Here is a 15,098-nt window from a genome sequence, read left to right as displayed (position 1 = left end):
ATTTGGAGATAATCTGTATGTCCACTGGGACTTTGGCTTTTGAACTTAAGGAAATAAAATTTGTCTTTACTTCGCTACTTGGATTCTCCTAGCACGTATCTGCAAAGGAGAATTATGGTCCCCTCAACCTCCAGGGTGGTCCCAGGCCTGCCTTGCCCTGACCAATTGCCCAGGAAGGTAGAGGTAGAGAGGCATCAGAAGAAAGCTAGTAGGTGTCTGGTTGAGCCTTCCCCATAAGCCTGACTTGGCTGGCCCACTCTCTTCCTGTTTGTTTCCTGTTGCCTGGATACCAGGATAGGGGCCTGAGCTGAAGAATGTGGCACCAGCAGAGGTGGAGCTAAAAAGCCACTCTGCTCCCCGAGGGCTGGCTGGAAAGGGAAGTGTTAAGAGGCAGGAAGCAATGAGCCCCGCCCAAAGGATAAAAAGGAGGTTTCCCCACTTCCCGCGAGTTCTTCCCTCTAACACCTCCTCCCAAAATGCTCTGGTAGGCCCGTGTTTCCAGAACTGGGGGCACTTTCCCATAGGGTCAGACTACACAGCAGACTACAGTGAGAGATACCTGAAGGGATTTCAGTCATATTGCAAGATCCTGAATTTGTTTTGTGTTATTCCCAAAGAAAAGAACTAGGGTTGTCCATTGATACACAGGAAGACACATATTGATGAAAGATTGTGAGCTGAGTACCAAGGGCTCCTCTGAGATGATTGGGTTCCCTTGAGGTAATGAGCACCCTGTCTCTCAGGGTGTGCAACCCAGACCATCCAGCCATTTGGCTAAGATTTATAAAGACTGGGACAGCACAAGGTCTTCACAGTTGCTTCTAGTCTTTTTTTTTTTTAATTTTATTTTTATTTTATATGTATGCGTGTATTGCCTGCATGTAGGTAAGTGCACCCGTGTCATGCAATGCCCACAGAGGACAGAAGAGGCTTTCAGATCCCCTGGAACTAGAGTTACAGACAGTTGTTAGCTGCCATGTGGGTGCTGGGATTCGAACCAGGGTCTTCTGCAAGAACAGCCAGTGTTCTTAACCGCTGAGCCATCTCTCCAGAGAGCCCCCTGCTTCCAGTCTTGAGACTATGATTTGATGCTCATTCCCATTATCCCAGAGTCAGTCTTCCTTCAGCAGCCAAGTGGAAAAGGCTGGTTTCTTCCAGACCCTTTCCTCTCCACCTTACGTCCTCCTCTCATCACGTTAACTCCTCTTTCTGAGAGTCCTCTGAAAAAACCACTACCTCAACTCCTGTCACTGTCCCAGTATTAAAGTCATCAAAACCAGTGAGACCAAAAAAAGAAAAAAAAGCCCTTTCCCAGAAGGACGGGGTGATGAAAATGCAGGAGCTTGCACCTCCAGAGGCATGTCCCAGCTAGCAGGGGCAAGAGCTGAGGGCACTAAAGTGGGGGAAGGGTTTGAGTTATTTGGAATGCAGGTGTGCCAGGTGATCTTCTGGGATGCATCTCAGAGTATAGAAGGGGAGATGAGTCACCGTGGATAGCATCCTTGGCTAGGAAGGACCCTCAGGTCTCCAGCGAGAAGTCTCCTTTACCTCAGTTCTCCCTTGGGCTTCCAGGCTATGCAGATATATAGCAGGAGGGGCATGGCCAAAAGAACAGAAGGTGAGGAGCCCTCGGTCTTTAAGCCTCCATGTCTGTGTACCCAGACTTCTCATCTGAGACTCCAGCGTCTCCTTTCTTCCATTACCTAAACAGCTGCCACCTTTCTCACCCCCAAAGCCTTACCTGACTTTGAACTCTGAGAGCCCCTTTCATCTGAGTCTATTCAAAGTGCTTTTACTGAGACCAATTAATGCCCAGCTGTGACCCAAGTCACAGATGGTGGTGCTGAGGCTTTCAGAGGCACCAGAGGACATCCCAGAACCCCACTGAGTCAGGGACTGCATGGCTTGGCCACCAGAGCAGACCACTGAGTCATGCCCAACTGGAGTAGGTGTAAAGGTTCAGAGACTGCCCCCAGGCCACAGCAGAACATGATGTGGACAATAGGCTCATGCGGGCAGGTAGGGCATAGAGCCCAGGCAGGAGCCAGGGCACACGTGCCCGAGAGGCAGCTGCTTGCAGATCTGACTCGTTGCTCTACCTGGGAACCCAGACCCTGAGTTTCCTAGGTTGGACCACCCTCATCTGACATTCAAGGGCTGAAGGACCCCCAAAGGCACAAGATGGGGGCTGGGAAATCATCAGGAGCTAATGTGGACTTTGATATATAATATAGTTTAAGAATAAGATATAAGAGAATCTACGACTCATCCAACCAAGTTAATAATGGCTTGGGCACACACCCACACGCAAATACACCTTTACATCAACAAAGACCAACACCAGTGCACCTCCTACTTATCTCCAGACCTACCCAACACCACTCTGCTCCTCTGTAGCATCCCAGATACCCGAAAGCTGATCCATGACTTGGAGGAGCACACAAAGTCACTTCCACCTCTGAGCATGAGGAGGCCAGCTGAAACCTCCTTAGCAGAAAGCATCCCTCAACAAAGAACCAAGGGCCACCCTCTAGAAGCAGCACTGAGGCTGGTCATTCCTGCCTCCTGCCTCTGGGGCCCCCTGGAGTACTCAGCACCACAGCTATGCCTTCTGGTCCTCCATTGCGTTCCACTCCCACTCTGCAGGCTGCACTCACCCAGCCTCCTGCTGGCCCAACCACTGCTGCCACAGACTGACCCACCAGCCCCCACCTAAGCCAAGTAACATCTCTCTGGAACTATTCCCACTGCTATTCCCCATTAAGAGGGGTGGAGAGTCCATACAGAATGCCTACAAGAAGCTGTCCAAGACCCCGACAGTCTTAGAACCATCCCACTTCTAGGAACTGGGCTCCACTTGACAAGTCAGTGGATTCTGGAAGCTGTCAGGAATCCTGGAGAAGAAATCAAACCTTTCTTCCACTGGAGAGTCAATCCTTCAGGTGGAGATTGTCCCCCAAAGCATCTTCATTTCCTCAGTTGGCTCTAGTGTCCCTTTTTTAAAGTCAGACCTGTATCTATATAACCTGTAACTTTCCAGTATCTAGATGCTGCCCAGACGGTCTCACTTTGGGGCCTTGGGATCTGCAAGCCCCTCAGGCCTGCATTTTCACCAGCAGCAGCCCTAGTCAAATGCCAGGTTTTCTTTCTACCCATAAACTTGGCTCATTTTTCTCTACATGGATTCAGGAGCTAGCAATGGGTATGCTATTTCTCCCTGTCCCACAACTCCACATTTTTTTCCAGCCCTGAGGACAAGTGTGGATCCAGCCAAACTCCAGGCACCCAAGTATCTTTCTGTCTTTCCTAAGAAAATAGATGGGCACTTGTTCTGCGCTCCCAAAAGCTATCAACTCAACAATCAGTGTGCCAGCTACAGACGGGGCTAGAATCCTTAGTGGCACTGTCAAAGCTTCCCCTCCCATTCTGGACTGGGTACCACATCTTACAAGACCCTTAGGGAAGAAGGGATCCGCTTCCCTAAGTAGGAGGGCACTGGGGTGCGGAGAAGATAAGTCTTTTCCCTAAACAGCCGGTGGGACTGCCTACCTAGTGTCTTCCTGTATGAGGAGGGATGAGAGGATGACTGGAGTAGCCGTTTGGACCAAGGAAGAGGAAACACAGGAAGCAGCTTGCAGACTCTCCTTGGGCCCTATGAAAAGAGGACTCTTGCCCCAGGCCTTTGTAACCTGGCATTGTAAAGACTCAGGACGCGCCCAGCAGCTGTCCTCTTCTCCTTGGTACAAGAGGCATGGAAGAAGACGAGATTGGGCTCTGAATCTGAGAGATGGAATGAGCCTCTGGGGATGGGAAGACAGAGGAGCACCACAGTGATGGGCTAGATGTAAGCCCTTCTTCCCAGGGGAAGAAAGTGCAGAAGGTGGCACTCCAGTCCAAAATGGAAGACCCTATAAAAATGCTGAGACCATTCTAATATGAAACTGGGTTAGGGGCTGCTGAGGGGAGAATCAGGAGCACAAATGAGAGGCTTCCAGAAGAAGGGACGGGGTCTGTCGTAGACACTGAGTGCGTAGAAGGTACCTGGCACATGACAGGCATTCAGTAAACACCGGAATGAGTGAATGAATCGTAGACTGAGGCAAAGCGAGGAAAGTGAAAACAGACAGAAATGGCTTTGAGGAGGTCCACTCGTGAGAACGAGGTGAACTTAGGAGAGCTGGGCCACACGAATGAGGGTCAGCTGCATTTGGGTGAGGATCTGGGCCCTGGGCATGCCCCAGTAGGGATGAATCAGATGTCTGTGCTGCAATACTGCCTGGAATAGAAAGCAGTCTAGCAGGAGAGAACTGAGCCCAAAGCAGTGAACCCCAGGCTCACCCATCACCCTCCACAGCTGTGGTCTGAGTCAAGGTTGGCAGTCTAGGAAGAGCCAGCTTCAGCTATCCCTGGCTTTCCCCAGCTCCACCCCACACAGCCCTTTCTCCAGTCATATCTCCAGCTCTCTGGCTCTGCCTCAGTGCCCAGAAATGCCTCTGAAATGAGTGCAGGGCTAGTGGAAAGGCAAAAATATAGTGAAGATAGACAGACAGATGATTACAAGAAGGCTAGGAGAACCCAGGAAAAGAGACTTCCCAGTTTAGAGGAGACAACCCCAAACGAGCATCTTCCCATTCCCAACCCATGAACATCACACCCAGCCCACACTCTGATTCGCTGCAATATATTTTGATCCACCCTTAGTGCACACTACCATCCCCATTGCCTTAATAATAAAGCTGAGCTGTTCCTTGGATAAGTAGCATAGGTTTAATCTGTAACTATGAAATGTTTGGGTTAGCAGCAATTGTGGATGTTCAAGAGACTGGACAGAATCTGTCATCTTCCCAAAGAGGTTTCCCTTCAGTTCACAGAGGTGGTTGGCAGGATGTTAGCTTTGTGCTCAGCTTCAATGCAGTACTTCTCAGGAAGGCCAGTGGCCCTGTGAGGAGAAACACGGCATGTATAGATAAAGTGCTAGACCAAAGGTGGAACAGGAGAAAGCATGCCCTGGGCTTCCAAAACTTGGGGACCTGTACCCCATCCTGCTCCTACCATCTACCCACCAAGTACATTCATGTCAAGGCACTCCCAGCGAGGAAGACCCAGTCCCAGAACCTCTTGCTGGAGTCCCCATCAGAGGGCAAGCCTCAACTCAGAAGAGGACCCTCCCACTAAGCATCTCTGTCACCTCTCTTCCTTCTCCAGGCCTGTGGCTTTTCCAGCCTGCTATGCCTCCTCTTTGGGGAAGAGAAGAGGAGTAGGGGAGAAAGGACCCCAGTGCACCTCAGCTCCTCAAGCTTTTGCTTCTTGATGTCCTCGATGCGTTCACGACGTTTCTGGGCCTCCTCTTTGAGTCGCCGGCCCTCTTCAAAGGTAGCAAGCCGGTTCTGTACCTGCCTCTGCTGGTTCTCTCGCACCTGACGTCGGAGCTCGTTGGCATGCTGTAGGCACCCTGTAGCCTTTTTTTCCTGCTCCAGCTTCTCCTTCTCAATCTGCTCTCTCTGGGCCCTGTGGAAGGGACAAAGGAATGGAAAGGGCTCAGCTCTTGAATGGTCCCTCAGTGGGTCACGGTTCACAGATCACAGCCATCCAATCTCCATTCCTCTTCTGCAGCTCAAGGATCACCACAAAGGGGCCCACTATATGTGCTTTATTCCTGCTTGTCAAAACCAAATGCATGATCATGCAACTGAATGTCATCAGAAGGGCCTCGGGCTTGGTTTAATGCTCTACTATCACAGTGTTGACAAATTCTTAATACTTTTTCAACAAGGAACTCCACAGTCTAACTTTCCATTGGAATCTGTAAATTGCATAGCTGGCCCACAACCAGGGTTTCACCCACTGAGAGCTATTGTCTCTACCCTTCCTTCATAACAGTCCATAACTCCTTTCCAGCTTGATCTAAGTTATCTTCCTTCCTTTCCTCTCTGATGATAATAACATTAACAAAACCAAACAAGAGAGGTTAAGGATGTCTGTAATGTTAACTCTATTTTGATTGTTGGAAGAAGAAATTGACAATCTGTTATCTCTTAGTTCTCTTATTGATCCATGTCTTCAAATTCCTTCTAGAAGACTCTTCTCATAAGAATTCTTTGTGAACCCTGATATCAAGGAGAAAATCCCTTAAGGCAATCAGAGAGGCTCAGAAAAACTCAAATGAGCCAGGCTTGATGGCACATGCCTTTAACCTCAGCACTCGGGAGGCAGAGGCAGATGGATCTCCATGAGATCAAGGCCAGCCTGGCCTTCATAGAAAGTTCCAGGCCAGCCAGGGATTACAGGGAGACCTTGTCTCAATAAAAGAACAAAACAAACAAACAAAAAAAACCTCAATGAAATATAGTCACATCTCAGAGGAAATTTGGTCAGAAGTCATCTAAGCTAGCATCCAGTTTCTTCTCAGTATAGTCAAAAAGCCAAATCTAAAACCATCTTAGGCAGATTTCTCACCTGCTCCTTTCCCATAGGCCCACTCATACCAAAACAGAGATCCCAATACTGCATCCCTTACTCATTCCTCTCTTACCGAATCTTTCAAAATCCATCACGCATGGAGAATCCTCCTGAGGCTTAAGTAGCTCCTTCCCCCATGCAAACATTTCCCCAAATTCAATACCTCTTCAGAGTCTTTCAGCCTATCAGAAGGGAACTGCTGGTTTCTGTACCCCTCTGTGTCCAGACACCAAATACTCACTGCCCAGGCACCCTGCCTGCCTTGACATAGTTTCTCTGTGTGTAAATTAGTTTCCTATTGCTTTGCACTCATCAGAGTGAAGGGGAAATTGTGGAAAAGGGAGACCTGGATGTGGCACTAGAGAGCCCCTGGGGTGGTGGGCGGGCTGAAAATTCAAATGGGGAAGAGTCTGGTTGTGATGGTTAGTCTTTATTATCAACTAGACTAGATTTAGAATCGCTTAGAAGACACACCTCTGTATATGTCTGTGAGAGTGTTCTCCAAGAGGTTTAACTGAGAAGAGATGACCCACCCTGGATTTGGCCTGCCCCATCTCATTGGCTGTGAACTAGACTGAATTTTAAAAATAACTAGGGGCGGGGGGCTGGAGAGATGGCTCAGTAGTTAAAAGCACTGGCTGTTCTTGCAGAGGACCTGGGTTCGATTCTCAACACCCACATGGTGGTTAACAACTGTAAGTCTAGTTCCAGGGGATCTGACCCCTTCTTCTGGCCTCCACAGGTGCTGCACGACATGGGTACACCTACCTACATGCAGGCAATACATTCATATTAAAGAAAAAAATAATAAAATATTTTTTTAAAAAATCACTGGAGAGCTGAGTACCAGCCCCCCGTCTCTCTCTGTCTCTCTCTGTCTCTCTCTGTCTCTCTCTCTCTCTCTCTCTCTCTCTCTCTCTCTCTCTCTCTGTGACCAGCTACCTCACTGCCATGCCTTCCCTGCCATGATGGACTGTATCCCTTTGAACCATAATCTAATGTAAACTCTTCCTTAAGTTGTTTTTGCCAGGTATCTTTTCACAGAAATGAGAACAGTAGCTAATAAATACCCTTGTCCCACCACAGGGTGAAGGCAGTAACCCTGGAGCCTGACTGCATGTTAGAACCACCTGGGATATTTCCAAAGCCACTTATCCCACTTCATTTAAATCACAACCCATAGGGGTTGAACCTAAATGCCAATAATTTTGGAAATGTCCCAGGCATTTCTAAGAATGACTTGGCTATCTCTAGTCAAGAGTCTGCAAGGTTTCCCTCTACCTAGAAGCAGGAAGTCCATATGTAGGCCATACTGCAGGCTGTGCTTTTGAAGTAGGAAAATCTGGACTGTTGGCTGAGGCAGAGACACTCTCAGAGTAAAGGCACCCATCATGGAGGTCACGTGGTCTGGAGACACTAGGTCTAGATGCTAACCTAGGACAGCAGGTGACGTTGGACTTCTCCAAAGGGTTGGTCAAGCTTTAATAACAGGCTAGTGTGTGTGCTTTGGGCGGACCAAGCAAAGCAGAGTCAAATGGGTCAGCAGCAAAAGTAAGACTTTAATTACATTCCATTAATATTTATTAGCGCCTGCTAAAGGCACACAGATGTCCAAGGGCACTGAGGCCAGGGAGGAGGGGGAGACATCTGGAAGCCAATCTGGAGCCCAAGGGCGGTTCTCTAGGGGATTTAGGAGGCTGCCTCCTTTACCAGGTGTCCGGTGACCATGGCACAACCCTGAGGGCAGGGAAAGCAGCCAAGCCAAAAGGCATCACAGTCAGTGGGGACAGCCAGGAGCTACAATCCTATAAAAGACTAGGTCACTGGCTCTGGTGGGACAGAGTTCTGCAGATCTGCTCTGCTTCTGCAAGGCATGCAGATATTTATATACAGGGCATGGCTTGCCTTTAACTGAGGCAGTTCCAAGAGGAAAGACCTAGAGCACAAACACCAAGAAGCCTGGGCGCTGCTTCTCATTCTGTCCATCTGAGCATCACTTCCATAAGTTCACATTCTCCAAAGGCAAATCCTGCTTTGTTTCCTTGTGAAAAGAATCTGATCTCACAGAGGTCGAAACAGAACAAGAAGAAAGTCGTTCCCAGTCAGAACTGGTCTGGTGGTGGCAGACCTGACTGGGAGAAAAGAGAGCAAAGGAGGAAACTCAGGGCACCTGTGATGGCCCACTGCTCTGAGGGAGGGTCAGAAGAGCCATCAGTGTGAATGCTTGGCTTCCATGTTGGAATCATCATTGAGCCAAAAGAACAAAAGTAAAAGATAAAGCACTGCCAAGCAGCATAGATGGATGAATGCTGATGACGTCAGTCTGAACAGGAATCACTGACATCCTTCCTGTGGAACAGGCAAGAACAGTCTTCATTCACTTCTAATGTCCTCTGTGATATCCAGACAGAGCCTTGACCATGTGCTTAACACTATTAGTCAAATCAATGGCAAAGACTCCCTCAGAGTCCTGCTCCAGTGACAAGCCATAGAGACTGAAGCTGTTCCTTATCTCTCCTAACCCTTTTCCTAATGCAGTTTCCCTGGTTTGCAGAGGAGCTAGGAGAGGCAGAGAGGACTAGAGAAAGGACCAGATATATACCGTATTTACACCTTTACTGATCCAAGACAAATAATCCCCAGTTCCTTAAACATTTCCAGATGCTATTTTCCAGTTCTCTAATCATAAAATGTCTGGCTCAAATGGCTTTGAAATAGTCCAGCCAGTCATCTAGTTAGAGTGATTGCAGCAACGTGATCAAGATGGATGTGCATCTGTCTGTTAACGAGCCTCTCCACACAGTACACATCATCCTTGCAGCACACTCCCATCCCCTTCCACTACTCCATCACCACAGGGAAAAGAGGCCAAGATTCTGAGGCCGTCCTACCGAAGGATCCTCTCGAACTCATCCCGTTCCCGTTGCACCTGAACAGCCAGTGTGTGCTCCTTGAAAGCCACCTGCTCCAGCCGGCTTTTCCGCAGCTTTTCCTCTGTCTCCATCTTCTTCTGCGCGTTTTCCTTCTCCTTTCGGCGCCACTCTCTGTCCGCAGCCTCCTGGTTGCGCTTCGCCCGCAAGGCGTCCTAAGAAAGCATGTAGAGGGGTATGTGGGGTGGTGGACAGTGAGGGCACAAGGTAACCTCAGGTAGTCGCCTACTTAATGAAATGCTTCTTCTAATCATATGGTTATTAAATAAATAATTTTTAAAAAACAAACCTCCAGTCTGCTTTGAGAAGCATGGTGGATGTCTCTGGCAAGTTACTGCAGAAAAGAATAAATGGGCTCTTGGCATAGAACTTCGGGGTCAGAAGATTGCCTGAGAGGTCACTTTGTCCCTAAGGACATTCTTTCTCGTTCCCTGTTCTTCAAACACCTCTAGGCACTCCTGGAATTGCTTCTAATTTTAAAAACTGCTAATGACAGAGATACCACATTTTCCTCCAGTGACATATTACACTGGTCAATTAAGGTTGAACAGTCTTCTTTATGAGGCAGTCAAAAACTTTCTCCAGAACCTAAGCACGTATTGCTGCTCAACCCTTGCTGCCATGGCAGCAAGAGCTTCCTCCTCAGATACATTTTTTAGAATGTATCAGTCACTAAGTGACATGTGCTGTGGTTGAATATTGAAGGCTAGACAGCTGGCATCTCTCCCGTATCTCCACCCTGGTGGCCACTTTACAGGATGTCAGGGAATGGCTAAGGGAGTCAGAAAGACAGCGAAGCCAAGAGGAAGAGGAAGTACGTACCTGTTCTGCCCGGTAATCCTGGGCCTTCTCCTGAATGGCCCTCAGGCGGGCAATCTCCTTCTCTTTCTCCCTCCGAATTTTCTCCTGCTCAGCCTCAAATTCTGCTTCTCGAGCCTGTCAGGAAGAAAAGCCCTCCTGATACTTCACATTGCTGCAGCTTTGTACAGAGAAACACCATCTCTGCAACAAACTGACCACTTCCTGACCCTAGCATTTGTAAAAAGTCCATTGTTTACAAAAGGCTTTCCCAGGCATTGTCCTAGAGAACTCTGGCAACATCTCCTGAGTTAGATTTTATAAATGAGGAAACTGACTTTGAATGCAAGACTCTTGAGCCCAACTTTTGTATTATTTCTACTACATTTCAGATAAATTCAAGTTGCAAAGCCACTGGGCCAACTAACAACTGTGGCTCCTTGCCTGTCTTGTAAAGTGTAGCAGGTAGAAGTTATCTCATTAGGCCCTGAGCAAACAGTCAAGCATGCTTTGGGAAATCCCACAGTGATTAGCAGACATCTGAAGAGTAAACCAACAAAATTAGTTCCTTTTACCACCTCTCTGAAAAAACAGGCAGATCCCTAAAGTTGCTTCCTGAGCACATGCTCAATGGAACACGGTCTCCCATGGACAACGTCCCTTGCCCCTTATTCCACCTGCCCAGACTGCGAGGAAGTTCAGTGAGCCTGTCTGCTTGGGAATCATGCTCCACTGAGTCAAGCTAGTTCCTCTGTCTCACCTTGCCCTGGATGGCAAGGCAGGGAATTCTAGATGCTTCCACAATCAGTCTCTGCCTTTAGCTATAAGGGTAGTTCTGGCTGTAATAAGAGACACCATGAGGAAGGGAAGGGTTTATGATATATATATTCATATGTCACATGAAGATGTTTCAGTCAAAGAACAGAACATACATATGTGGTAGTCCTATAAGATTCTATCACCTACAGATGGAAAATGGCTCAGTAGGTAAAGTGCTTGCCAGAAAAGCATGAGGACCCAAATTTGATCCCCAGAACCCATGTAAAAAGAGTCAGGCGTGGTGGCACACACTTGTAATCCCAGTGCTGGGGGACAGAGATAGGTAAATCCCTGCAGCTCACTGCCCAGTCAACCTAGCCTACTTGATGAGTTCCAGGCTAGAGAGAGACTCTGTCTCAAAACAAACAAACAAACAAACAAACAAACAAACAAACAAGATAGATGATGCCTGAAGAATGACAGCTGAGGTTATCCTCTGGCCTCCACACAAATATACATGCACTGGTACACACATGTGCACCTGCTCACACACAGATGCACCCAAAATATTATGTCACTTAGTAACATTGAAGGCATCTTCATTTCTATAAATATACTGTTATGTTCAACAATGAGAATCACCTGATAAAGCATTTTTTCAGAATGAATCCCATAGTGAAGTGACATATGACCATGGTTGAATGGTCATGGTGGACTATAGACGTGCTGAGTGAGAGAAACAACTGTTGAGTTCTATTCAATGAATTATGCAAGGCACTCAACCTAGTCTGACACTAAACATACACTGGAACATTCCATATATTTGTAATCAGTCAGTGGCCATTCACACAGTTGTTCTAAATATTAAAGGAGAGAACATACACAGCACACAGCCTTTGCATGGCCTAAGTGCTCAACAGATGGAAGTTCTGTGGTCATTATTATATACAAACCATCCGCATCCCCAACCCTACATTCCCATTCTTGTGCTTCCTTAGCCCCTGAAGCCAGTAAGAAAATTAAGTTAATAAATGGGCTCTGTGGAATTTCATTTCTGTGATTTGTTTTCAACCTTAACAGTATACCAACTATGCCTTTTTAAAATTATAGCCACATCTCCCCAAGCCTTCATTAAGAATCCTTGCCACTCAGAATTATGTGTTTACTGTCATTACAGAACTCCAAACTTGCAGGAGAGATAGGTTCAACACATGAAGAAATAATTTTCCTGTCACTTTGAGTACTTCTTCCTATTTTTTGGCATAAATCTATATTCACTCTAAAGTATGCTTAGAAGCTTTTTCTTGGACATTCCCCACATACACCAATCATTTCATCATTCAATGTTGCCCCAGACTAAGTTCGTGCATTTGTGAGCTCCATTCACCTATTGCAGGCATTGCTCTTGGCTCATCACATGTGCATTTTTTCTTATATACATTCCTCAGTAAGAGGAGGGAAATGACTTCATTTTTTGACACTTAATACAGTATTTCCAATATGAAAGTTTTTACAAGAAATGTACAGGGCATCTGACTCATGGCTCCGGGGATACCCAAACCTTGAGGAATTCACAGAAACTTCACTTTCAGCAATCATTTTAGGTCTGTCCCTTCCTGCATATGACCCTAATCCCAACCTTGAAAGGAAAGTATTCATAAAGATAATAACATACTAATTGGGGATGTCTTTTCTAGGCTATATTCTATTATTGAACAAGTGATCTGGCCAAGGTGAAGAGAAAAAGAAGCCAGGCCTTTGAACTAAAGACATGCATTTCAGAATGAAGACATGGCTGTCTTCTCCTGTCCCTTATTTCCAGGCCTATTGTAGACATGCCATTCCTGGACACAGGTCCCAGCATCAGAAACCAGGTCCCTACCATCTTCTTCTTGGTGAACTCCATCACCAACTGGTCTGCCAACTGTTCCTGAGCCATCCGCTCTGCTTTTTGTTTCTGGTTTTCATCATTGATGCGTTTAATCTCAGCTTGCATCTTCAGCTTTTCCTCGTGCCTTCGTTCCATATCCTGCCAGCAAAAAGAAGAGATCCTCAGAGTAGAAACAAGCAAGACAGAAAGCTACAGGCATGTTGGGACACAGAGGCACATGTGGAGGCGGGAGGCAGTCCCATTGCCATCTCTAGCCCTTGTTAAAGCTGCTCTTTCAAGGACAGTCAATAAATAGCATCTTTGCAGTCTTCACCCAGTTCAGTTTTCTGATGGTTCCTGACACTGTCATCTCCATACACTTTCAGGAAACAGAGGCTCTTAAAATTCTCCCCTATAAGCTATGCGAAATTCTAGCCCTGTGACTGCACGAGCTATACCATCTTCCAGCTTTCCTTCTATTGAAACTCAGACTTGCGATCCCTCCATTTAGTAGTGATGATTAAAAAATAGCATTGCCCTAATAAAGTAGTTTCCACTCACCGGGCACTTAGCACAGGCTGTTTCCCAATTCCTGACAGGTAGGCCTTACACAGATGAAAAAACTGAGGTCCAATATTTAAGTGACTTGCCCAAGGCCACACAGACAGATTTTGAAACCTGCTCTGCCTAAATTAAAGTTTCACGCTTCTCTAGAAATCTTGACTGACTAAATTTTCAGTTCTCTCTGTTGCTGGATTTTCAACTTTTAACGTTGTACCACACCTCTGGGAAGTGATCTTACAGTTTCCTAGTAAAGTCCCTTCATTTTACAGCTGTTCATTCTGTCCCAGTTAGTGACAGGGACCTCATATAACTTACCTCTCTCCCTCAATAGCATGTAGCCCATTATGAGGAAGACAGTAAATACCCAGCAAACTACTGCTAAACAAGGACCAAAGTGAGAGGCATATGGGAAAGAAAGAAAAAAGCCTTAGACATAGAGAAATGTGTTTCTGAGTCGTGGAAATTGGAGTGCCATTGTGACCCTAGGTGCCAAGATCTTTTCTAAGGGGAAGGAGCTCCTGTCTTTCCCTGCCTTGAGTCTCCAAACTCATGTACTTTTAGGCTGAGGCACATCCTTCAGCCACAAAGCACAGACACTGGAATCTTGTGCAGCTGATTCATCACCTCCAGTGGATCTCAAGACTCTGTTTCCAACCCCTTCCCCCCATTCACTCCACTTCCCATACTTCCAACTCCATTTCTTCAAAGGCCAAATCTCCCCCCCGGCCTTGCAGCTTCTCTGCAGCCCAGCTTCAGCCCCAATCCACCCAGCAGGGCTACTGTGCATCCTCCCTTAGGGCTGGCTCTCTGCTGCTTTGGACCACTGCCCCATGCAGGGCTGCCTCCTCCAGGAAGCCTCCCAGGCCAGTCTACTCAGCAGCTATCAGGTTCACGTGGTGCAGTCACAGCTGCAGTCTTCCATCATGCCTGCTTTACCCTCCGTGCTCCCCTTGCCTCTCCACTCGCCACTTTTGTTCTTCTGCCCTCCAGCTCTCACACTCCCTTTCCCCCTCTCCCTTTCTTCCTTTCTGACGTTTTCTCACCAGTTTCAGGACTGGCATTGGTACCCCATGCATTATTTAACCACGCTGACCTGCACAGCTAAATAAACTACTGGCCTCTGCCCTGGAACATTTGTATAGTTGTGTATTTCTTTGCTTACTTCTTCGCCTGTGTATTTACTCTTTGGCTTGATGTTTTTGTTGGCTCATTTTACTTCTAGGGAGCCAAAGGGACTTTCCCTGTTTCTTGTCATTGAAGCCCTTCAAAGCAACTCAGAAAAACTCCCTTCTATCTTCTCCACCTTGCTAACAAGGGAGGAAGAGCTGCCCTGCTCCCCAAGGTGACAAGTAGATCTACTACTGCTGAATCGCAGGGTTCTGCCCTAAACTTGCCTAATAATACTTCCTGGAGACTCAGGGAGTGTCTTTTGGAAGGACATTCAAAGGACAATAGCACAACATTAGTGCAATGGTGTTGACTCACGGACTTCTAGAACTCCCCCGTGAACCAATTCCCACTCCCCACAATCTAGTTTAACTGTCTAGCTTTTGTGTTGCACCCTATTCTCTGAGTATCTGCCCCGTAGCACAACATTAGTGCAATGGTGTTGACTCACGGACTTCTAGAACTCCCCCATGAACCAATTTCTACTCCCCACAATCTAGTTTAACTGTCTAGCTTTTGTGTTCCACCCTATTCTCTGAGTATCTGCCCCA

General features: G+C 47.1%; 1 protein-coding gene across 17 annotated transcripts in view; it reads right to left on the bottom strand.

The window, feature by feature from the left end:
• Positions 1 to 4,752: 4,752 nt before the first annotated feature.
• Positions 4,753 to 15,098, bottom strand: part of Cfap45 (cilia and flagella associated protein 45) — a 36,603-nt gene continuing 26,257 nt past the window's right edge. For all 17 annotated transcript variants that reach the window (XM_017800056.2, XM_029567240.1, XM_017800059.2 and 14 more), the window contains 5 exons: positions 12,829 to 12,975; positions 10,212 to 10,325; positions 9,351 to 9,544; positions 5,284 to 5,508; positions 4,753 to 4,939 (listed from right to left, as the gene is read on the bottom strand). In XM_017800056.2, coding sequence (XP_017655545.1) covers positions 4,861 to 4,939; positions 5,284 to 5,508; positions 9,351 to 9,544; positions 10,212 to 10,325; positions 12,829 to 12,975 — 759 coding nt within the window. In that variant the 3' untranslated portion in view covers positions 4,753 to 4,860. The remainder of the gene's footprint in view (positions 4,940 to 5,283; positions 5,509 to 9,350; positions 9,545 to 10,211; positions 10,326 to 12,828; positions 12,976 to 15,098) is intronic.

This window comes from Nannospalax galili, unplaced genomic scaffold (assembly GCF_000622305.1).
Source record: "Nannospalax galili isolate Female #2095 unplaced genomic scaffold, S.galili_v1.0 scaffold579, whole genome shotgun sequence".
NCBI classification, from domain to species: Eukaryota; Metazoa; Chordata; class Mammalia; order Rodentia; family Spalacidae; genus Nannospalax; species Nannospalax galili.
The sequence above is the reverse complement of the archived record's forward strand: the minus strand, read 5'-3'. Positions and strand labels throughout refer to the sequence as shown.